This window comes from Misgurnus anguillicaudatus, chromosome 2 (assembly GCF_027580225.2).
Source record: "Misgurnus anguillicaudatus chromosome 2, ASM2758022v2, whole genome shotgun sequence".
Taxonomy (NCBI): Eukaryota; Metazoa; Chordata; class Actinopteri; order Cypriniformes; family Cobitidae; genus Misgurnus; species Misgurnus anguillicaudatus.
In genome coordinates this window covers 7,840,910-7,865,289 of record NC_073338.2, presented here as the reverse complement: position 1 = coordinate 7,865,289, position 24,380 = coordinate 7,840,910, and the positions used below count along the sequence as shown (strand labels likewise).

Below are 24,380 nucleotides of genomic sequence, written 5' to 3'. Positions count from 1 at the left end.
AGTTAATTTTCTCAACCGACAACCGCAGCTTATTAACTGAACGTTAACCATTAACTTATACGATTTTAATATTAAATTGTCATTGAGTAAAAATAGTTGACGGTTGTCTGTGTTCTGATAAAAAACAAAACATTTTATCTCATTTAAACGTGCAAACAGCAGCGACAGATCAACAACAGAATCAGGATTCATACATTATCAGATATTCACGCAACATTACCTCATCAAAGAGCACGCAATTAGCTCAGATGATTATTATCCAAAACGGGCAGATTGTCTCTTTTTCATCTACCACAGAAGTCATTTCTAAAGTAGGACGCATTTCAAAAAGTTTTGCTTTTGCTAATTTGTCTCATTTAGGGGCCACCTTTGTGTCACCATGCGTTAGCAATTATTATTATATACAATATGAACATCCCTAGCTGCTATAAATACACGTCTCTTATATTTTAAGTTATTATCATCCATAATTACTTCATCAGGTATATTAAGCCAAAAAGAAAATGAGAAAATGAAAAATAAGATCAAAAGCTATGTTTTTAAAGATAAAATCACTCATATTTACAGTTTATATTTACAGAGGCCTCACTTTATCTTTACTAAAACACACATATAGACACACACAATGATCTATCATATGCTCTCACTCAAAACATTTTATTATTCACAAAAATCTCTCTCACTCTATTTCTCATACACCATGAGCCCCTCCCTTCTCTGCTCTCTAAGCTTTTATCTCTTCACAGACACTGTTCTAGCAGGCAAACATTTTCCCTCGCTGAATAAGACACAGACATGCAAAACACTCTCTCATCGGCCCGGGCCTTCTCACAGAACACTCAAACTTCCTATATTACTTCTTTTTGGCAGTGATTGTTGTCTCAACACAATTCACCACAAATTATTACAACGATTGACAAAAGCAATGTACAAAGCAACAAAATAATAAAGACCGTACCTACGGCCACCTGGCCTACAGGATTTATGAGCGCTCTTCGCTCTGGACGCCAACACGATTTATCTAAACCGTGGTCTCACTCACGCCCTGGAACCCCAATACGTTTTACCTAAAACGCAGTTTCACTCAGGTTCTGAAACCCCAAGACACCGTAACACTCAGATCTTTATCAAGACCCCAAGGTGCCGTCACACTCAGGTTTCTCGTGGGACCCCAAAATGCCGTAACACTCAGATCTTTTTAAGACCCCAAGGCACTGTAACACTCAGGTCCAACACTGGGTGCCAACACGCCTTGCCTAAGACGTGGTTACACTCACACCCTTGCAATTTCACTCAAGTTCTGAAACCCCAAGACACCGTAACACTCAGATCTTTATAAAGACCCCAAGGTGCCGTCACACTCAGGTTTCTTGTGGGACCCCAAAATGCCGTAACACTCAGATCTTTTTTAAGACCCCAAGGCATTGTAACACTCAGGTCCTGAAACCCCAAGACACCGTAACACTCAGATCTTTATAAAGACCCCAAGGTGCCGTCACACTCAGGTTTCTCGTGGGACCCCAAAATGCCGTAACACTCAGATCTTTTTTAAGACCCCAAGACATTGTAACACTCAGGTCCAACACTAAAATACACCCGCACTCACATACACACACTTGTTTGAAATCTGGAACCCCCTCTTGCTTTTGCAATTCAATATTTTATCTTTATCTTAATAGAAGCAAATTAATTAGTAGTATAAGTATCAAATCGCCGTGTTCAATTTGGAGAGGCCTGGAGTATCAACACCGCTCAGGGCTTACCTTCGGCAGACCACACAAGCACTATACAGAATAAGCAAGAAAATTTATGCTCACCTCTATAGTGGCGCGCCCTTGTGTGACCTGGCCGACCTCTGCCCGTCTGCAGCCCTCCACTCCGTAGCCTCTGTCCAATCACGTCGCGGGGTCACCAAGTTATGTTGTGGCAAAAAGTCTTAGCTTGAATCTTCATAAGAAAAATACTCAGGAGACAAAGGTTCCAGGTGCCAAACAAAAATTACTTTATTCGCTCGAGCCAACAAAGTGAGACAATCAATACCCCTCATAGAGGCGCTAAAAGATCATCTGCCCTCCCAACATCTGACTCCATTTTTTATACAGTAAGATCAAACACTTCTTATCTGAGATGACGTATACTCTTCTCATTGGCCTCGGTCTGCCACAATTAATCTGTTTGTTTGATGTGCAGCTGAATCCTTCTTCATATCTAAAATGACATATACAGCTGGACTTCTCAAATCTTAAAATGACGTAGTCTGTTTGTCGGTTATTTCGACCTTGTTTCTCAAAATAATTGTAGCGAAAATAATCAGAGTATAGTCACAGGATTGCACCTGGTCTCTTTTAATTAGGAAACTGAGAAATGAAAGTTAACTAATCTTAAATGACGTCCTCTTGTTTATCGGTTATGTCGACCTTTTCTCACGAGAACAATCAGGGTATAGTGTTTTAATTAGGAGACTGAGAAAACGAAAGTTAACTAATCTAGAATGACGTCTTCTTGTTTTTCGGTTATGTTGACCTTTTCTCATGGCATAATGTAGAAGCAACAGGCCTTATAGGCCTAACAGGCCTTATAGGCCTAATATAATATTAATATAGTATATGATCAATAATATACCCAACAAAAACCACTATAGTAACGCATCATTTAAATGGGAAAATATATCATCTTCGTGTTGCAGTGGTCCATACACAACAAATCTTGACAAAACATGGACAATGCTCTCCAGTCGAAAGTAAAAGTGATCACAGTGTGTAGCTGCAGCAGCCTGTCTGAGCTCTGCACCCAATGATTGTGTCACAGGCCGGAGCGGACCACAGACTGTGTGCATCACGCTCCTCCCTAAGTTCCACCTCGAGGAGGTCCCAAAACCACTCCAATGACCAAACAACGAGAGATAAGTAGAATATAAAACAGTAAACTTTATTTAAATTAAGTTGCTCCTGAGGGCAGAGTAAATACAAGGTAAGTATTGCGTTGGGCTAAAATAAAGTACGTTTCTCCTTCCTAGGTGCCTGGGTCGTGCGGAGTGGATTGGGCATGGCCTCGGGACGAGGTGCGTATCTCTTTCTCCACAGGTTGTTCCTAGACCTCCGAAGCGTGCCGAGTGAGTTTAACTTTGGTTCGTGCACAGGTAAGTATTTCTTCCTCTACAGGTTCCCTGGGTTTCCAGATCGTCCTAGGTAAGTTTAGCTTTAGCTCGAGACAAAGTGAGTATCTTCCTCTCTACAGGCTTTCTGGGGCTACGAGTCGTTGCTGGGTAAGTTTAGCTTTAGCTCGAGACAAAGTGAGTATCTTCTTCTCTACAGGCTTTCTGGGGTTACGAGTCGTTGCTGGGTATGTTTAGCTTTAGCTCGAGACAAAGTGAGTATCTTCCTCTCTACAGGCTTTCTGGGGTTACGAGTCGTTGCTGGGTAAGTTTAGCTTTAGCTCAAGACAGAGTGAGTATCTTCTCCTCTACAGGCTTTCTGAATTTACAAGTCGCTACTGGGTGAGTTTAGCTTTAGCTCAAGACAAGGTGAGTATCTTCTTCTCTACAGGTTTTCTGGATATGCAAATCGTTGCGGGGTAAGTTTAGCTTTAGCTTGAAACAAGGTGAGTATCTTCTTCTTTACAGGCTTTCAGAGATTACAAAGTAAGTATGTCATCAACTAGGCACTGGAATTCAATAGCACTGAAACCATACGTCACCACCACCATCCGACGTAGCAGGGAGCGGGGGGGGCCTTTTCTGGCGCTCAGCTGTGGCCGACGCGGCAGCGTCTCGTTGAGTGGTTGTTCAGAATGACAGTGACCACACGTCCTCTTCCCTTTCTCCTAGGGCAGGCGAAGATCTAGACGAGAAGGCAGTATTTAACATGCACTTGTCACACAGCGTATATGCAGCTCCCGGACCCTCTATTCCCCCTTAGCAACTCCTCTGCCGCTAGGTGGTCGAGTAAAACTACTGTATTCCTCACAGTACCTCACTTAGTAGCTCCGTTTGACTCCTGCTGGACACAGTCCCGTGGCGTAATTGATTTGGCTGGGCGTGCACCGTCATGGCGGCTCCCGACGGTCTCCACAGAGATTTGATCCTTCCTGAGGTGAGTACAAATGAAAAGGACACGGCACAACACTACAAAGCTTTGGTGTACTCACGTCAAATAGATCACTCACTCATTGTACAGCACACACTCCAGTGAATAGTTTAAGGTCTGTACCTTTCTCCGGGCGGGACCAGCTGTGGGTAAGGGAGAGAGATTTGAATCACTACGCCGAGCGGTGTCCCAACCGGGCTTGAAGGCCTTGCTGTCCAGCACGTCTTCCGGCTCACCCACTTATCACACACACCTGGTGGGGCCGCTCATAAACAGATTACACTCTCCTTTAACAATGTACGTATCTCTCATACACCAGTAATTTCTGTTACTTATGACTGGAATGTCTCTAATCGATCTCTCTTTCCACTTCCTCCTCCTCCAGGGCGTCTTCCAATGCAAACAGCTCCTTTGATGCGACTCGCCCAGACCTTCGTGTAGGCACAACAGTAACAGAAATATCAATGCGTTCCTACAAATCCAGTGCTGACCCTCATTTGACTTTAGACTGTTTTCTCTTTCCACAGATCCCCAAGCGTACGGTCAATGCTGTACTCCTGTGCTCAAAGTCTCAACCCAGCAGATACTCACAGCGCTTGTCCAACGCGTTTGTACAACCGGTCCGGGCGGAACCTCTTCTCTCTCATTTTGGTTCCGCCCCGTCTAGTCACTCCGTGACAATTGTAGGCTCTGAGAGATAACACTCAGCACGTCCTGAGGAACAGGTGTTTCTTCCCTGGAAAGAAAAGAAATGTGATCAATGAAATGCAGTCCAGGGTAGCATTCAAGAAATTTGTCTTCAAGGTGAGAAAATTACACCTATGTGGCATTACCTAAATACAATTTTAATTCAAAATTTACATTTAATTCACTTTTTACATTTGACACTTTAATGGTTGGTTTCACTTGTTACTTTGAAAGGTGGCACTTCATGCCATATGCTTCTGCACTGGCTTTTCCATTTTGGCTTAATTTTTGCTAATAAATAATTGTTGTTATTTTTCCAATTTTAAGAACTGCCGACTGTACCCTGCTGAAAAAAAACAGCATACCAGCAAGACCAGCATATGTTGTGTTTTGGTGCTGGTTTGCTAGTGAACACCAGCTAAACCAGCATAAAAACAGCACAAGCATTAGCACCAGCTAAACCAGCATCCCATGCTGGTCAAACCAGCAAGACCAGCATATGTTGTGTTTTTGGTGCTGGTATGCTGGTCCAGCATAATTCCCATGCTGGTCCATGCTGGTTTGATGCTGTTTTTTTCAGCAGGGTATATGTGTGTCGTTTAAGTTGATACTTTCTGTAGACAAAAACGATGCACCATATTACAGTAACAGAAAAATATCCAACTTGTAGTACATTTTTTTACTTCAGTAATGAAAAAGAACTGGAAAGCATTACTTCGACGTTAACTTGTTTGAAATCTGACAGACTTCATTAACTTCTGCAAATCAATAAAAAACATCTTCTAACCTTGACATCTTCTTGATTGTTTTCTGTGTACTTTAGGTAAATGCAAAACGTTAAAACAAACAAAAATGTTTCCGAGAGCTTTTACAAAACCACAATTACGTCTTCAAATGGATGGTGAAAGAGGAAACGATATCATTCTTCTTCGTTGGTGTCGTTTCATTTCCTGCCTTAATAAATAAAAAACATCGTAAGTGTACCCATTCCTTCTTGTTCCTGGCTAAATTACATCAAATGATGCATTAATCAAATAGACACATGGGCAATTATTTTCTATTTACCGTGATAAACAAATGTGTTATCTTTATTTTATCCAAATATCTTAACCAAAGGCACATTTATTCAATAGTATAGCAACACATGGCATAAACAGTACAATCTTACAGATTCTCTTCATGTATTAAGTCATATGATGTAAATGAAAAAATGCCTTGCATAAAGTCAGTGTATGGCCTCTCTTATGTGTTGTCCATAAATTATTGTGCAATTTTTTTACATAATCCATTGTTTGGCACCAGTGTCGGCGCCAGAGAATACAGAATGAGGGGGCCTTCTGTTTTACTAGGGGGGCACCTGGTTCATCTTATTATTTTATTATTATTATTACTACATGGCACTGTAAAATGCTTGGTACTGATTGCAACATTCAAAGGTATTTTATTCCTTGAACAACCGCCTGAAACACAGCCTCACCCGGGTACTGCGAGCGAGTCACGTTAACAGGGACAGTTTAATACCTACGAATTAATACAGAATAAATATGCATAATTAATAATGTATATGAGATTGTATTTACAATGATTAAACCGAATGTTCGTCTTTTGACTTTTAACTTGTTTTAACGCGTCTGGAAACGTTTTCCCAGAAGGTTTGTATTTCTTAAAAATAAGCTAATAAAAGACATCAAATCAAAATGTTATGTCTATATATTTACTCATATAGCAACTAGCCGTGAAATTAGCGGGATTGTTACAGCCAGCCAAGTTGTTGTCGCAAATAAATCCCTCACTATAGTAAAACCATAACTTATATTAATGACGTTAAAGTGCAAGACTGGATAACTCACGCAAATCATAAAAACCAGTACATAACCAAATAACAGCAAAAGAAAACAATGTTACTGACATATCTAACACCAGAATGAACTGCGTTTTACCTTCAGAAGAGCTGCAGGAGACGAGAGGACTTTTTAAAACATTTTAAGAAGGTCCTTTTATTTGTCGCGAAATTTCTTCGTCTTGCTCAAAAGCCAAGACTTACAAGTATACATTATTTAGACAGAAAATGAGTTCTCACGCATGGTGATTGAGCCCCCGAACGTGACAGTAAGTTTCAGTGCAGACAAAACACTGGGAAAGCACAAGAATTTGTGTTGTTCAAATGTAGTGGCTGCGTGTTACTGGCTGACTATGTTAGCATTGCATTGTGGGTTAGTATTTTAATTATTATTTTTTTATTAATTATACTCCGAATTTTAATCAGTATTCCTTGTATAACCAAATGTATTTGCAGCACATTTTTTTTTTAAATTATTAAGTTCATTGTTATTTTGAGAAGTAAGGGGGCACAGTGACTCAAGTGGCCGGGCCATGCCCCCTAGGGCCCGCTCGTGGCGCCGACACTGTTTGGCACTGACAAAACAAGGTGGATCACAGCGCCACCTTGTGGCTATTCAAAGTCAATTTATTTCTGTAGCACCATTAAACACAAAAATGTTCACCAATGTGCTGTTCAGCTTACACAACAAAATTAATATAAAAATAAAAACAGTAAAAAGAATAGTTGAAACCATACATCATCATCATTTAAAAACAATATGATATCTAGATTTAAAGTGTATTTACCAAATAGAGGAAAAACTTCATACCTGAAAGACATCAAAGATGTAATGACTCATTGAAGAACAATAGGGTCCTTGCACCTCAGTGGTTGGCCCCTATTGACTTGATTCAGGGGAAATATCTTTTTGTTTATTGCCTTTGTGGTTTAAAGGTGCAATTTGTAAGATATTTGCAGTAAAATGGTCCAAAAACCACTAGGCCAGTGTTATATATTTTTTCCAGCTGATTACTATCAACATCTGTGATGTTTTCAACTACTTGTAAATCGTGAGAAAATTTCCATTCAAAACATTGTTACGGGGCAGTGCAGTCTCCTGTCAATGACGTTAATATCCATGTGACCATTTGTCACCGCCTTTACTGACGTAAACCACATGACAACAGTGGTCGAGCTCGAAAAAATAAAATGGCGGCCAAGGAAGCTACTGTCAAGGAAGTCCGAAGTCATTTCCTCATGAGGCAGCGAGGCAACAAGTCCTCACAGTCCTCACTGCCTTGAGTTTTCGGACGCAGCCAGTGTCGTGGACAAATGCGGAACTATGCGATAGCGCCTATCGGGCTACGTGTTTGCTTATGAACTTATGGATAACTCTTTACCGTCTGCCGCTTGTTGTGTCAGCTCCTGTAAGCATACGGGCCAACCAAACGACCCAAGAAGAGTATCGAGAGAGTATCAATTTGTTGTTGCATTATCTGGATGGAGAGAGCTTCACGACAACATTTAACTAGACCGAGATTCTGATCCTGCTTGTGTTTTACGCGATGGGTGAGTTATTTTGATTCGTAACCCTTCAAAAAACGTATGCTATTATATTGATCACAACATTAGTGTGTAGATTGTAATCAGGGCGTCTTCCCGCGGACGATAAACACATCAAAAGGTATTGTACAGCAATATAAATGGTAATTTTATGACACTTCACAATAAGATTTGTACTGTCAATACATTATGTGAAAAATCATTGTAGATTGTAAGTTGAAAACTTAATTCTGTGCTGTGTTAACCATCGAATTTGGACTAATACTGTAATATCTATGCCTAAGAATTTCGTTTTGAACGTCACATATAAACTTACATAATGAAATAAACGATGTCATCAAACGCAACATTTATAAGACTTGATTACCTTATCAGTCAACGTGATTTCTTGTTCTCGTCTGATTGATGGCCATGAGTGGTTGAGTTAAAGACTACAAATCCCATAATTCCACGCTGCTTCAGAGCGTCAGTAAACAACGTCATTGTTTTTGTGTGATCTGGAGCCATCTGGAGGCGCATAAATACAAATTTTATCTTTAAGGCTCATTAACAGACATACAAATACTTTAAAATAGGCCTACCAAATCTTACCCAAACATTTTACAGTAGACCTACACAACAGAAATTTGATTACTGTACTATACGTTAATCTCACTTTGCACTCCTTTTAAATCATGATTGTCATACTTATTTGTACACATTTGTACTGTATTTTACAAAACAAAAAGGCACAGTCAATGTTCGCCAAATATGTTTCGGAAGGCACACCAAACACTACATGTTTTCCAGCACTCCTAACCTCATCCCAATCAACTCATCACATCTTCAGAAAAATATTAAATATCAACCTTTTTTCTTTTTAGGGTTCTTCTGTTTTAGACCTACCTATTTCACTACCACCTTAACCATCTTCCACTTTATATGGAAATATTGTATATATACAGCTCTGGGTTAGTCTGCAGGCAGTTCAGCAGGACTGATGATTCAGGGCTTTTACAGGTGAAAATAATCAGAAGGCAGCTTGAAAATAACTGACTAAATTTAAAATCAAAAAAGGAGGGAAATAAAGAACCCTTTTGCCAAGACAAAGAACCATTTCAGCAAAAAATGGTTCTTCAGTAAGCTATGGTTCTATATAGAACCTTTACCATAGTTTCAGAACCTTTGAAGAACCTTTTTTCTTAAGAGTGTACTAAAATTATTTTACAAACACTCAAGCACACAGACACATAGAGGGAGGGAAAGGAAGGAGAAAGAGACAGGGAGAGAGATACACTATGACCAGACATTTAAGTTTTCTTCATATGTGTTAATTTAGGGATGAACACTTTTAACAGTGGATGAGAAAGTGTCTTGTATTGCCCACGCATCACATCACGGAATCTGAATGAACTTGAAAAAGGCTTTAAAAATGCAGACTAAAAGAAGGCAAGGCACTGAAGCCTGCATCCTCTTTCATATGCCATGATGCTAAACCTGGGTACACACCAAAATTTTTTTAAATGTGAGAGACCACAAACATGTGTTAAATCAATGATTTAACACTTTTGTTTCTATAGTGTGTGGAGTGCCCGCTATGTGCTCATGACAGCATATCATACACATATCAAATACTTTTTTATATCTCTGATGTCACTTTAAACTACATGCTGCGCCAATAGTTGTTATGGTTATATCTTTCATCTGCTTGCTTTCTGATTGGGTATTGTTTTGTTTCACATGACAATCTACAGCGTGTGTGCGTATGTCCCCTACACAACAGGATTTCTGATTTGCGATTGAAGCGGCCCTGACGTGCTTCCGAGCAGATTCAGATGCTCTTAGCGCTGATTTTTCGACGATACAGACTTAACATAAGATTGACGTAAGGGGGAAAATCTGCCCAAATTGAGCCAGATTATCTTGTGGTGTGTACCCAGCTTAATATGATTGGGGGTAATGATTGAGATGCAGTTTGACCACAGCTCTGACTTGACCACTGGGACCTATGAGAAAGGTCAAAGCAATGCAAAAATCCAAACAATATGGTGACTGTAGAAAGCAAAAACTTGAATCCAAGACAATTTGGGAGAATTAGAAATCCCAGACAGATTTCTTATTTTTAAGTTCCAAAAAAGCAAATGTCCAGGAAAAACAGGACGTATGTATACGCTACTGTAGGGTTGGCATTAGGGGTGGCACGGTCCATGAAAAAAAAACGTGTGTGCGACGCACGGTTCGACGGTTCATGGCATGCGCAATGTATGTAGCCTCGTGTCCTGTATGCAGAGGCGTCATGCCCATTCAAACTAAGGGGGCACGTGCCCCCTTGGTTTTTTTGAGCCAATGGATTTTGCATCCAACCTCAAAATCAAATAAGCGTCCATTAATCTGTTATTTGACTTTTAATCTATTTAATATGCACACTATTATACATTCTGTGCTGCATCCTTGTCACTTTTCGGAGATTTTCGCCGTTTTGATCATGTTACATTGCTTTTATTCTGGCGGCAGTTGGTGCTGCAGTCAGCACAGTCGCAGACGTCATCAGCGTCTGGGCACGCTCACGAGCTCTCTCCTGTTGCTGGCTTGCAGCTGCATTTGGCTATCTGAGGAATTAAAATGTGTTAGAAACGCTCACAACATTTCCAAACCCCAGTACGGTAATGTGCAGTTAACCTCCTCTGTGTAGAAAATGTATGGTTTTAAATGTGACCGTCTCAACGTTATATTAGTAGAGATTCATCTTCTTGGCACAACGCCAAAGTTCGCCAGAGTTCACGCGGGCGCGGAATCTCACATGCTCACATATGAGGTAAAAATTAATGCAAAAAAACGTTCCTCTAATAATTTTATCTAAACATATTTTTTAAAATCATTATTGAACATTAAAATCAATCACGTGGCAATAGCTTATGTCATTTTTGTTGTTTATATACTTTATGGATTTAAAATTACATAAATTTTATATGATAATGCAGTTGTTGTGCAAAATGCATTAATGACACAATTAAACAAGCCAGTAAGACTTAAATAAATAAAACATGCCGTTTCAGATGTAAATATGATGCAAATGTGTCATTATTCCGATTGAATAGTATTTGATATTAAAGTTAGTCATCACTTTTATTTTGGAGGTTTTTGCATGAAAGCAGGGATTTTCAGATTGTTAGAAATGTAAGTACCATGGAAAAGACTGAAAGCTGTATAATATTTCGTTTGATGTCTGTGTATGCACAAATTTCTGTGAGCTGTTGACACTGTGCCCCCTTAAAAAAAATTGGTGCATGACGCCCCTGCCTGTATGTGACCTCAGATAGCGTGTTTCCATTTGCGAAAGATGAGGTGACTGGTGTGGAGAGTGAGTGCTGCAGGTCATGTTACGTGTAGGAATGGCAAGTGGGAGAGAAAAGGAGGATGCACCAGCGTCAAATAAGTTTGGTGTGGAAACATTTTTTATTTCATGTTACCTATGATGATGGTGGAAAAAAACAATAGATAGAACTGCAGTCTATGGGTTGAATGTGTTCGAACAACCACACGCGACAGCCTTCTCTCCGCCCATTTATCTAATCTGAGGTACTGAACACAATGTTTCACGTCTTTTCTGACATACGGTGAACAGCGCTCTTTTTAGCCTTTCATTGATAAAACGAAAGTGGCTGATTTCCGCGTAGTTTCATTTTGCTAGCGCGTGAAAGTTGCGCAATCTTATTTCATAAATTACCCCTTAAAGTAATCAGGATAGAAGTGGTCAAAAGTGGACAAAAGATACGGATTTAAATATTACAGGTGTAATTAACGTTATGTTTTTCTCTCATCCACACATACTCTCTGCAGTATTTAAGCAGCCTCTCAGTGATAAATCTTAGAGCTACACTGAAATTGGCAGTTTGATAAATCCAAGTTATCTTTGTGTGCTAAAAATGCACATAAGTTCATGTAGATAGAAATACACATTCTCTTTTTTTGCCAAATAAATGAAAAGCATGTTGAAATCATCAATGTCTTCCCTCTTGCTGTATCAAAATCTCACCTGGCTTTCCTCAGAGATAATCAATAATGTGCTTAAAGTCAAATTCAGTTTGTGCATGATTACATGATATAACTTTTTTAATACTGTATCCTAAATTATGGATAATTAATACATTAATAAGATAATACATTTCTGGAGTGTTAAAAATTAAAAGAAAAAATAACAACAAGAACTGTACTGAACCGAGAACCGTGACCATAAAACCGTGATATGAACGGAACCAAGGGTTTTGTGAACCATGCCACCCCTAGTTGGCATGACTGCGTTTTGCCCGGAGTGGCTCCGCAAAGGCCTCAAGATGGCTGCATAAAAAAAAATTATGTGACTGAAACCCATGAATTGACTTACTAAATCACAGCATGAAAAGTAATGAATGTATTTTTGTTTATTTTTTATTATTATTTTTTTGTTTATCTGAAGGTTTTTATCAGAGGCTTGTTGACTGTGAGCTGTTAGACAATGACAAACCAGGGAAAATCCGGTTATTGGATGCATTCAATGGGCTGGATAAAGAGGACCTCACCTACGATGTGGAATTAAAGAAGATCCACACTAAACTGAAATGGGTTTTAGAAAGAGATGAGTCACAAAACCAGTATTTACAGGTTCTGTTTGAAAATTCTTATCAGCCTATTTGCTTTAAAGTCTTGAGAAGATATCTTCACATGGAAAACAGCTGTGTACTGAGAAAAGGTGAGACAATTTTATTACAGTATAAAAGGATTATTTAAATATTGTGTGTGTATTCTCTGTCTATAGGTAGTATCAGTTGGTGAATATTGTTCTGTTTGCCTTTTTTTAGTAAAACCAACAGCAAGACTCTTTAAAAAGACCCTTATAGACTCTGGAAGGACACGGATCACATGCCTGGCCACAGGATTTTATCCCTGTCACATCAATCTGACCATTTTGAGTAATGATAAGGAAGCAAATGAGCAGGTCACAGGAAATCTGCTGCCTAACGGAGATGAAACTTATCAGATGAGAAAGAGTTTGGAGATCAGTGCAGAGGAGCTTCATAAGAAACAAAAATACAGCTGCCTAATAAATCACATCAGTCTGGATAACGATTTACACATAACCCTTGGTAATTAAGAGCCAACAAAACACTATTCAAACACTATTTAAACACAGTGGTGGCTGGTGACTTATTTTTCAATGTCGCATGATGCAAAGCATATCACAATGTGTAATTTTAAAATGTGTTCAGCATGTCATGTAAACTTAGGTGCATCACGCCATGCCAAAATGCGAGCCTGTTACAGGCATTTCTAAGTGGTTTATGATAAAAGAGAGTTTGCCAGATACTCACTTAATCTCATGCGTCATTAAAGTTTAGTGTCTTGCGAGTATTTTTTAAACATAAGCATCTCTTTTATCATAAAACCTTTCGACGTGTGTGCAGCAGGCATGTATTTTGACAAGACGCATGATGCACATGGTTCACATGCAACGAACACATATTTTGACATGACGAGCATACCACATGACACTCCTAACACATATTTTGAATTTGCGCCCCTCGGAAGAGAAGTCACCGGTCGCGATTATTTAGATATGAAGAGCTTGGATGCAAAAGCCGCTATCTGTCTGTTCATCAAATACTTTTGCTTCAAATTTGCTTAATCCCAACCTCAGACCATTTAGAAATACCGGTTTGTTGGCAGAAACCATTAAGAGTATGATTACAAAAAATGCTAAATTACAAGAAAACATTTTAGACGCACTTAAAGGTTTTTGCATATACAGTATAAACACAGTTTTAAGGGATCAGATAACACTTTTTATTTAAAAAAAATATTTTCTTTAAACGTAAGGCCAGCATTCACAATATTTAGACAGTTGTTTTCCACAAGAGAAGAGTGACCTTTGAATATCTGGAAGCTAGAATATTCATAATACACTGTACTCCTTTACTTAAAAGCTATAGAACTTTTTTTTCTTGACATAACCCCCATACATTTTATTACCGACTGGTTACTGTGCACTTATTCGTTTCATTTTTCATTTTATTTCACTACAGATCTGAATGAATCAGATGTAAGATCTGTAGTTATCATTGTGCTGACGTGTCTGGCTGTTGTGGCTGTTCTCATCATAACACTATTCATCGTATGCAAAAAGGGGCTTTGTAAAGGTACATTTATATATATATTATATATTGGCTAAATTGTTTCCATATTTAGCGATACACAAGATCAAAGATTAAATCACGTTATTAAATAGTGTGTTATTTAAGAAGGATATGTTTTTTTTCTTTGCAGCCTTGCAGCAAGGTGTCATATAAAGAATGATCAAATGAATATCCCAACATCATAAGATATCAGGACCTTGTGCAGTTTGAGTTCATTTACATTGCAAGATTTTTACGATCTCTGAACTTTGTTTTTTTAAAGGACATGAAGGTCCACAACACATTTTTTGAGATGTTAACACGTCTCGCGCATCACTTAAAACAGTAATAGCTGTTACTAATTATGATACAAACTGGAAACTGTTATGTTTGGACTTTTTAGGGCCATTCCATTAAGATACCCTTAAGAAAAAGAACACTAAAGATTCTCCATGAATACACTAAACACTAAATATACATTCAAAATTTACTTATACTGTTTCTAAAGGATGCTAAATAATGTATTTTATAAATATGCGGTCAGTGCATTATTATAATGATAACTTTAAGCAAACAGATAAAGTATACCTAAAATAAACGTTAAAACAAGTTCAAATTAGTATACTTTAAAAATTGCACAGAACTTTATCTCCAAGTTTATTTTTTAAAGTATACTTTTAGAAAATATACTAAATTATAATTATTTTAAAGTATGTTAAAAGTTTAATATAAATCAAATATGTTATAAGCATACTTTCAATATATTTAAAGATGGTACATTTGAAGAGTTTGGTTCCAAAACGCAATAAATCCATTTTGATAAATTTCGGTAAAAACATATTCTATTTTCTATACCAAGAAAGTGACAAGATGAAAACCACTATTGTCTGTTACAAACTTTCACATAGCATCTTTAGGTTATAAAAACATAAAAAATTCAAATCCATAACTTGATTTTCAAAGATTTATTATAAAAACTTATAATTTTTTCCACAAAATGCAATAAATTCATGACAAGTTTTTATTCAAAATGCTATAAATCTATTGAATCAATAGCCTATATAAATGTGCATTCATCTTTGCCATGTTATATTCATTTAGTTGACTAGTTGTACACACTAATTAAAAATATAAACAATGTCATTAATCAAAACACTTACTTTGTCATATTAAGATCACTGTCATTGCTGCGGTTATACTTGACGCCGTCGTTTAACACTTAACAGCGATTAGCTGTAAAATGTTTTGGTCCTGCTCGATTTTCGTTGACTTTGAGTAAAATGATGTAAAGTTTTTCATAAGATCCCCTGGGGTCAATGTGTTAGCATGACAGAAACTTGATGCTGTCGGCCCGGGCAAACAAGCACCCGTCTCCCGAGTGTCTCTTGCGTAAATTATTAGATGTTGATGGCTTACATTTCTTTCCCGTCACAGAAAACCATCACAGGTTTATCAATGCTATTAAAGTATTATTTTGTTTTGGTTTGTTTGTTGATTACGAAGTACATAGTAGATGAGGAAAACTAGGATTCCGTGTACTCAACATCATTAATTACTTTGCGTGGAATGGCGGGCTGTAATCTGTGGAGCGGATTTATGGCATTCTGTAGAAAAGGGGGAGTGGCGTTTATTGCATTTTTGGAAAAAAGGGAGAAAAGATGGCAGAATAACACGGCGGATATTGGATTTTGCGTAAAATTAAGAATTTACTTTTTAATACTGACCTGATATAATACTGATTCTGGCAGTAACTAATTTTTTTCAAAAATGGCGTTTATTGCGTTTTGGAACCAAACTCTTCATTTCTTTCTAAATATATTTGTAATGTACTATTGCAAAGTTAAATATACTTGAAATACAATAAAGTATATTTATCATATGGCTTTTTTGCAGCTTTCTTAATGTAGCTTTCGTTGTTGCATTTTTACTTTATACTTTTAAGGATATGTCAGTAAACAAGTATAGGCCAAATATATTTAGACATTTCTGTCAGTATAGGTCAAGTATACTTTAGTACAATTTAGGTATTTTTCTGAGAAGTACCTAAAGTACATTTTAGAGAAGTACATAAAAAGTAAACTGAAAGTATACTTTCTTATTTTTAAGTTTTAAAAAGTATACTTAAAGCACACTTGAATAAACTTCTTTTTCATAAGGGTAGTTAAGTTGAAGCAGCTGCTTATCCCATCTGTCATCCCATCTTACTCCGATGCGCCCTCGTCGACTCACTTAAGGGTCCCTAAGGTCTACGCTACATAATGTCATAAAAGTGTGGACTCACAGGAAGTCCGGATTGTGCTCATTTTTGCGCATTGTTTAGTGCAACAATCTGTAAGGGATGTCAGGTTTCGGAAGGAGAACAAAACTGCAGTCGTTCCTGGGTTTCAGACATATGTCGGAGAGCGTTACTAAAGTATGAATATATTGTATTGCAATAGGTAGAGTTTAAGTATTACCATTAAATCAAAACTAAATAACATATTTAAAAATAAAAATGTTTACTGACAGTACTGACTTAAAGTTACTATTGAAATAGTTACACTATATATAATGGAAAAATAATCATTAAAAGTCCTTTACAAGTAGTTTAAATGCCTAACTAACCTAGCTGCCTCATTTATCTTTAATCTTAAAACAGTTGAAATTAAGATTCAAGCATTGAAATGGTAAATACTAAATGTACCTGTACAACTAACTGTTTCCAATGTATGTGAGATATTACCTGATAGTAGAAAGAACAAAGTTTAAAAGAAAGAGAGTCACCATTGAGAACTTGAAGACTGGCCTAATGGCCTGAACCCAAGAACTCAGATGAAGAGAAAAGCATAGAGAATAAGCAGAGCTAATGGAGATCAGCCAAAAGAAGCAGAAGAGAAGAGGCAAAAGGCCCAGAGCTCATAAAAACATTGTCCTTAATCCTCTAACCCTTGACCATTTGACTAAACCTAACATGATAATAAATTCCTATATTTTTAATCTTACAAACACAAGAGTGTTTTTAATTCCCCTGGACAAAACCAAAGCTGAAGTTTGGGTGCATGTTGCTGGTTTGCTGTGGCCTAATATGCTTATCAGGTTATACATCACTGTGTAGTGTGAAGAAAAGCGTGTGAAGTTTGTGAGAACTGAATGGAGTAATGAGATATATAAGTTCACCTAAAATTATGAAATACATTTTTTACTCGTAAGATCTGCTAAGCTTCACAAACTTGCTAAAATATGTTTCTGAAATTGCAGGTTACCAAATTACAGTAATTGTAAAGATATCAATGTTATATTTTAACAAAAAGGTTTTACATTAGGATAAGTTTATGTGGAAAACAGTTAATCACAAATAAATCATTTTAGCTGAGTTTTTACAGGCAGCATCACACATTTATCAGAAAATACATTTAAAGCAAATCTGACAAATTGTGCATTTCATTGTTTTAAGTGATTTTGTCACAACTACAATGATTGTTAAAATGTACATATTCATAGCTATATTTTAAGAATAATGTATGTTATGTTTGAGCAATAACATTATAAACATGACATGACATTTTATCATTGTTTTTTTTTCTTTATTGTTCTGTGTTTGCCCTGTGATGCATTAGGAGCTGTACCTGGTCTTGTATCCCCTGTAGGCAAGCATTTTATACAGGATGTGATGTGCCCAAGACAGGTGTAAAAGGAGACAGTTTTTAATCTTTAATCATACAGTGTGTTATTTTTTATAACAATCAAATTTTTGCTAAAACTTGGTGTAGTGTCAAACATCTCCATCAATTCAAAGTGAAGTGTAATGGATTGAAATTAAATTTAATTATATATATTTTTTAGTATTTATACATTGTAACCGTCACTGCCTGTCACAGGGCTTCATGTAGTTTTTGTCTCAGTTCCTCCTGGCCACTAGGGGGACACATAGTGACATGTCCTGATAAAACAGAAAGTTGCAGAGTAAATGTTAGATCTGGCATTTTAATAGAAATCATGATTACATTGTATAGTGTTAAACAAAAGGGAATAATAACTAATTTTATATGGGTACCTGCACATGGGAATTCAAGGGAATGAGGAAGCAGACAAAATGGCTAAAGATAGTTTAAATATGGATAATATTTCAATCAGTAGATCAGAAGGAAAACAATTAATTTTAGAATCATGTAATAGAGAATGGCAAACATTCTGGGATTCATGTCAAACAGGTCAACCTTTTCATAAAGTTCAAAGGAGTATAAAGAAATCTCAAATCAACCATATTATATGCAGAAGGGAGCAAGTTATCCTCACTTATTTATGAACAGGGAATTCTTATCTTAATCACACGTTTAATATAATAGGGAAACATAATACAGGGTTATGTGAAGTATGTTTAACAGAAGAAAAAGTGGAACATGAAATGGCCAGATAGCCACTGGACGCTGTAACGGAACAGGACTGCAACCGCAAAACGATAGAGCCGGACTTGTTCCTGAGTCCAAACGCACATCGGGCCGAAGCCGTTTCTGGTCTGTTATTCGAGGTTGTTGCGGATATGTGCCAGCGCAGATCTAGCACCGCCTGATCATCGGTATCGGCTCAGATTCGTATTGCAGATCTGGACCAAATCAGTGTTAGACACAGCTAATGTCTTTCGGTTACCTTTGGGAAAAGTGATCTGGAATAATGATACTGTATATATCTGAAAATGATATACTGATTGAACTGATGGTTTAAGCTGAACCCTCTATCTGGCACGGATCTGGTTCACAATCAGAAAACGTCTCCAAGATAGAAACAGAGGCAAGGGGCTTTAAAACGGATCCGGGCCAAATGTAATTGCTATCTGGGGTTGCATTTAAATCCGGAACGTCGTTATGAATTAATGCAGTAGTAACATTGGCTGTAGTCGGCTTATTCTCTTCAAGATCGCGGTTCGTTTTTTCACTTTTTCGCACTTTGCGTACCAACGTAGCACGGCAACAAGGAATGATTGACATTCATATTAGATAATCTGCGCTCTTTATTAAACACAAGAACTTAATGGTGAAATTTGATTGGTTATGTAATGTTGGAGAGAACACTGAACCATGGGCACGTTCAATCTCACACCGGTGCGCAACGTTTTGCTACGGTTTCCGGGTTGAACAACATGTTTCCTGGAAACAGTGTGCAACGGCGTGCAACAGGTTTTAGAAGCATTTTCTCTTGTTTGGTGGGTGTGTCAGAAATGTCGGTCCAATCAGCGGCAAGATGTATAAAACCACGCGATAGTAAAGAGACAGCTCGCTCAATGGGTTCAAGTTGGAATGTTGTCTTTCATTCCACACGGCAAGGTCAGTGACTGTAACATCGAGGGTATTTTACAGTATTAAACACACATTTATAACAATTTCATCAGGCTTCAGAAACATTTTAAAAAGAACACAAAGAATGACCTCTTAGCTACCGTAGTTGCAACTCTTGCGTCATCACAACAGGGTGTTCAATGCATAGACATATACTTAGACACCTCATAGACTGAGCTGCCTATTGGAGCTGACGTATCGCGCGGCCGCCATCTTGGATGGGTCTCCAGTGCGCTCCCTTGCATTCATTTCTAATGAGGAATAATCATAACTCCCCTAATTTTTACCGGATTTTCACACGGTTTGAGTTGTTATAAGCAGCAGATATTTAGTTATGATACAGGACGCTGTCATACATTGAAAAATACTGCTTTCATGCTAAAATACTTTGTATTATGCTCTTTAAGTATGGCATATTGACAGAGGCAGACTCTACTTAAGTATTTTACTTTCTACATAAAAGTAAATTTTCAAGTATCTGTATTTTATCAGTGTTTTTCTTTGGAAAACTTATATTCCAAAGCATATTATCATAATTTTTGCTCCACTACATTTCATAATTTCAAGTTTTTTGTTTATATTTAATATTTAAGTACATTAAACATCTACTTTTTTACTTTTACTAAAAAAGTACTTTAGTACTTTTACTCAAGACACCATTTTTATGTAATTTTTACATAATTAGGTATTTTATGTAATTAGGTATTACATTAATTTTAATATGAATGAATTAAGAATTAATTGGCTGTGAGAATTTTCATTCCAAAATAGCGGCCGCGCTACTGAAGCGCCATCTAGTGGCTGTTGTCAAAAACGAATCAAAGTTTCCCCTCTTGTTCTTCTATACTCTTTGCTACAGAGTTTTGACGACACTGTCACAACAAAACCCTCCCGTTTTATAGCAACTTCCCATTGCCTCCTCATGCCTGTTGTCATGAATTCACAGATTGCTTGAAATAATCTTCAATGATTTATTAACATGGTTTGTCAAGAACGACAGACACTGGCAATCACGTGTGAACAACGAAACAATAATAAGGCAGTAGCCCATGCACAGTAAAACAGCAGAGCTAAAACAATACCACCGGAAACCAGTAGCGCCTCCAATTGGAGCTTACATCCATTACCATTTAGATCACATCACACCTGTATCACTGGGAAACCTTCAAATGTGAAGAAAAAACAGCGAGAGATCAAGAGAGAGAGAGAGTACCAGTTCCTGCTGAACATTGACATAATATTATAAATAATAACGTAAAATAACCTGATTGTTCAATCATACTTGTGAAATATAATCCCATGTGATCTGGAATCAATACTGCGCCGGTTATTGCAACCATAAGCTCAACAAAATACGGCCATAGTATGGCTTTCTTTCCGTTAACTCACATTGACTCTGGTGCTAGCGTACAGTGAGGAGACCCATCCAATATGGTGCCGACGCTTGATGCCTTTCATCCATGCGCAGCACAAAAGTCCGGCATCGTTCATGAATTCGAAGTACAGGCGGAGATAGCAGCTTTACCTAGATACTTCCTATGACAAGACCTCTGTTCTAAGATGGCGGCGGTTTTGACGCATGCTCAGAGCTCCAAGGCGACATCTAGTGTATATATCTATGGGTTTAATGCATCACCGTATCTGTTTAATAAACGTTGTGCAACGTTTTGTCGGGGCTGAACGCAGCCCTGGAACAGCACACAACGGCACAAATTTTCAAACATAATCCGAAATACATTTTAAAATATACTATAAATGGCCAATATATCATTTTTCACCAATATTTTTTAACCATTTTTGTATATTTTAAAATATGTATTTTTAAAGTAAATATATTTTAAATCATTTATAAGTCGCATTGGGGAAAAAAACTATTATGCATAGGTTTGAAAAGATTAAAATGTAATATTTTTTCAACTACAAAAATATAATTATAATTTTATATTTTATACATACATCTTATACTTTATACATTTTAAACAAACCTTTGTATTTTAATCAGGAAACTTTTATTTGCCGTATGGATGGTAAAACTAAAGTTAAAACTAAGCTTTCTAATAATTCCCTCTTTTATGGGTTTTCCTCTCTGACGGCATTCTGTAAAAGCATAGCCAAATATTGTCTCCTCCTCGGTTTGTGCATTTTATTGCATAACAACAACTATTCAGTATTTAGGATAAACTAAATAAATTACTCACTTCTAACCTACAGATGTCAGATAACGGGACACCAGGGGGCTTTCCCCTAAGTGTGTGACGAGTATTGGCTTTTACTTCTTTTATAAGCACAGGAAACGCCCGCTAGGGAATTCCAGCGATCCTTTCTCACTCCCAAATGCAGACGGCAACAATAGACTAGTGTTTTATAACGTTCCTATTTGAAATACAATGGCTTATGGAGAAATAATAAGCAATGTCATTTTCTAAAAAGAATTTTCTTATAACGTCTTGTTCCCGAAGTGTACTTCGAATGCGCAACAACGCCGTTTGGGATTCGCCCTTGACAGGAATGTCCACTGGTCGTTCCTTGTAGTTCTACAGGACGCAGGCGGAAACACTGAGTACATTTATGTAACTTATGGAATGCATTATTCGAGAGGATGTACATCCTTGTGTATCTGTTCTTATGTGTGAGAGCCATCAAAGCAGGTACGTTAACTAGGTAAAGATAAGCGCTGTTTTCTTTTTGCAACATTATGTGCAGCCTTTTGAATACGATATGTGATTTTTTTGTTGACAAGCACTAAAAGTACCAAAAAAATCAAACAATAAGGAAACTTTTTCTGTATAGTTTGTGTGTGTTGTGTTTAGATAAAGTGAAACCAAAATGTTTTTATGACACCCTATATAGGAGTGGTGCGTCAACAGCTGTAGATCTTTTCGCGTAATATTAAGTGCAGTGTTTAAAGTTTGGTGAAATGATGCGCATGATCAAATGAAGCCTTTTTATTTATTCCAAATCATCACTTTTTAAATCAGATACTGTTCCGCAATGTAGATGTACAGTCTCTTGTACCATTTCTAGCCTGTTTTAATGAATACATTTTTGAAAAACATGATAGTCCTATACACACAAAAATAAAACAGATGTGCGAAGTACATTTCAGAAATAAAAACATTTCATATGGGAACATCTGGACTATTAAAACTCTTTTCAGGTCGATTGTGAGTCATAGTTATCACTGTTAGAAAAAATTTTCTAATATGTTTTATAGTAAAAGTGCAGTGACCATGTTTTAGCAGATTGATTACAATTTGTATTTCCATAGTTTTACTGTAAATATCTTGTTTTTTTTGTTTGTTTGTTTTTAACCGTGGTGAGATCATAGAAAATGTGTGAATCTATCCTGTATTACTGTTATTGTAGTTAAATCATGGTTAATTTTCTTGAGAGCAAATCATCTGAATTGCATTGCTAGATAATAATAACTTCGTAATCATCACCATTAAAATACAAAAAGATTGAATGGAAAGAATGTTATTAAACCATAGTTTTCTTGTGACAATACTTTCTTGGTTAATCAGACGTATCCCCTGATACTGTTAAAGTATTTTGCTGTCGATTCTGTGTTAAAAACGTACGGAAACTGGGAGAAACCATGCAATATTATTATTTTGCTTGCTTGTTTTCTCATGATCACAACTTAACTTTCTTGTGATCTCAAGATAACAAAAATTGTTTTTCTAGACCTTGAGATAACAAAAGTTTTATTCTTGTGATGTGATTATAGCTTTTGTAAGGGTGCTCCAATTCATCTGGCACATTAAATTATCTACAAAAAAAAAAAACGCTTGAAGTTTGACAGGCTGTCCCAAAAAATGCAGATCGGAAGAGCCTATTCTATGACACAAAACTCGAGAGACTTTGTTAAGCTGGATGTGTTAGCCATGCAAACAGGCATATAAAATACATCTAAATAGACCATTCAACAAATAAGGAAATATGTAAATTAGAGGGAGTTTGTCATCTAATTCATCTGAAGGATTCTGGGAGATTCTGAACAGCTTGTAGAACGTGTTCATAAAATGAAATTTATTAACAAAATATAAACAAGAATAACTTAAAACACCACTAACTAAGGAATGGAAAAATATGGAAACTAAAATGCAAAGAAGAGAATAGAGAATTGAAGTGACTGAGTTGAATTTATGGCAGGATGTTTTCTGTTTCTAATAAGCTGAAAACCTTATTTCTCATCTGCTAAACATGAAATAAATCAGTTATGCAATATTGAAAAGCATCTATGGTAAATAGTTAAGCAATATCGCTTGAGTGGGAGTGTGATATTGCTCTATGTCATCACAGCTGTGATTAGGCCAGAGGCATGAGGTATCGCTACAGCCCTACTGCTGATTACTGCCCTATCTGGGCTACATCTCTGACAGAGATTCTCAGACTTCGATGTAGGCCTATCTGTGTTCATAAATGAGATTAAACCCACAATATTTGGTGTCATGAAACTGTTACTTGTTTTTTATTCATATTTAGGGTCTTTTGTTTTGTTATTGTTTTGGCGTGAGGTAAAAGTTAATAAAATATATTTCTATACTATTGCTTTTCCATTTAATCTGAACGCAGTTAGAGCAGTCACTTTATTACTGGACTTTATTCTTGTCAGTACCACATAAAACAGATTAATTACCGTAATTCCTCATATAAAGACCGGGGCCTTTATTTACTTAAACTGCCGAAGGTAACAGGCTTTTATTTGAAGAATTCCATCTGTTTGATAAATAAAATTAGCCGTTAAATTAAAAGCGATAGCATTCTAGTGGATAGAGAT

At 37.0% G+C, this 24,380-nt stretch overlaps 3 protein-coding genes across 5 annotated transcripts in view; all 3 read left to right on the top strand.

The window, feature by feature from the left end:
• Nucleotides 1-24,380, top strand: part of LOC129441600 (macrophage mannose receptor 1-like) — a 329,376-nt gene that overhangs the window by 187,281 nt on the left and 117,715 nt on the right. The gene's annotated exons all lie outside the window — the stretch shown is intronic.
• LOC141367268 (antigen-presenting glycoprotein CD1d-like) lies at nt 12,571-17,816 on the top strand. Its single transcript, XM_073872242.1, has 4 exons — nt 12,571-12,865; nt 12,975-13,259; nt 14,196-14,309; nt 14,437-17,816. Exons 1-4 carry the CDS (start codon nt 12,838-12,840, stop codon nt 14,457-14,459), a joined length of 450 nt encoding a protein of 149 aa, XP_073728343.1. The 5' UTR covers nt 12,571-12,837; the 3' UTR covers nt 14,460-17,816.
• The window catches only part of LOC141367266 (major histocompatibility complex class I-related gene protein-like), a 90,000-nt gene continuing 87,421 nt past the window's right edge, over nt 21,802-24,380 (top strand). Inside the window, exon 1 of the mRNA XM_073872207.1 lies at nt 21,802-22,245. Within this exon, the coding sequence (XP_073728308.1) occupies nt 22,197-22,245 (49 nt within the window). The 5' untranslated portion in view covers nt 21,802-22,196. The remainder of the gene's footprint in view (nt 22,246-24,380) is intronic.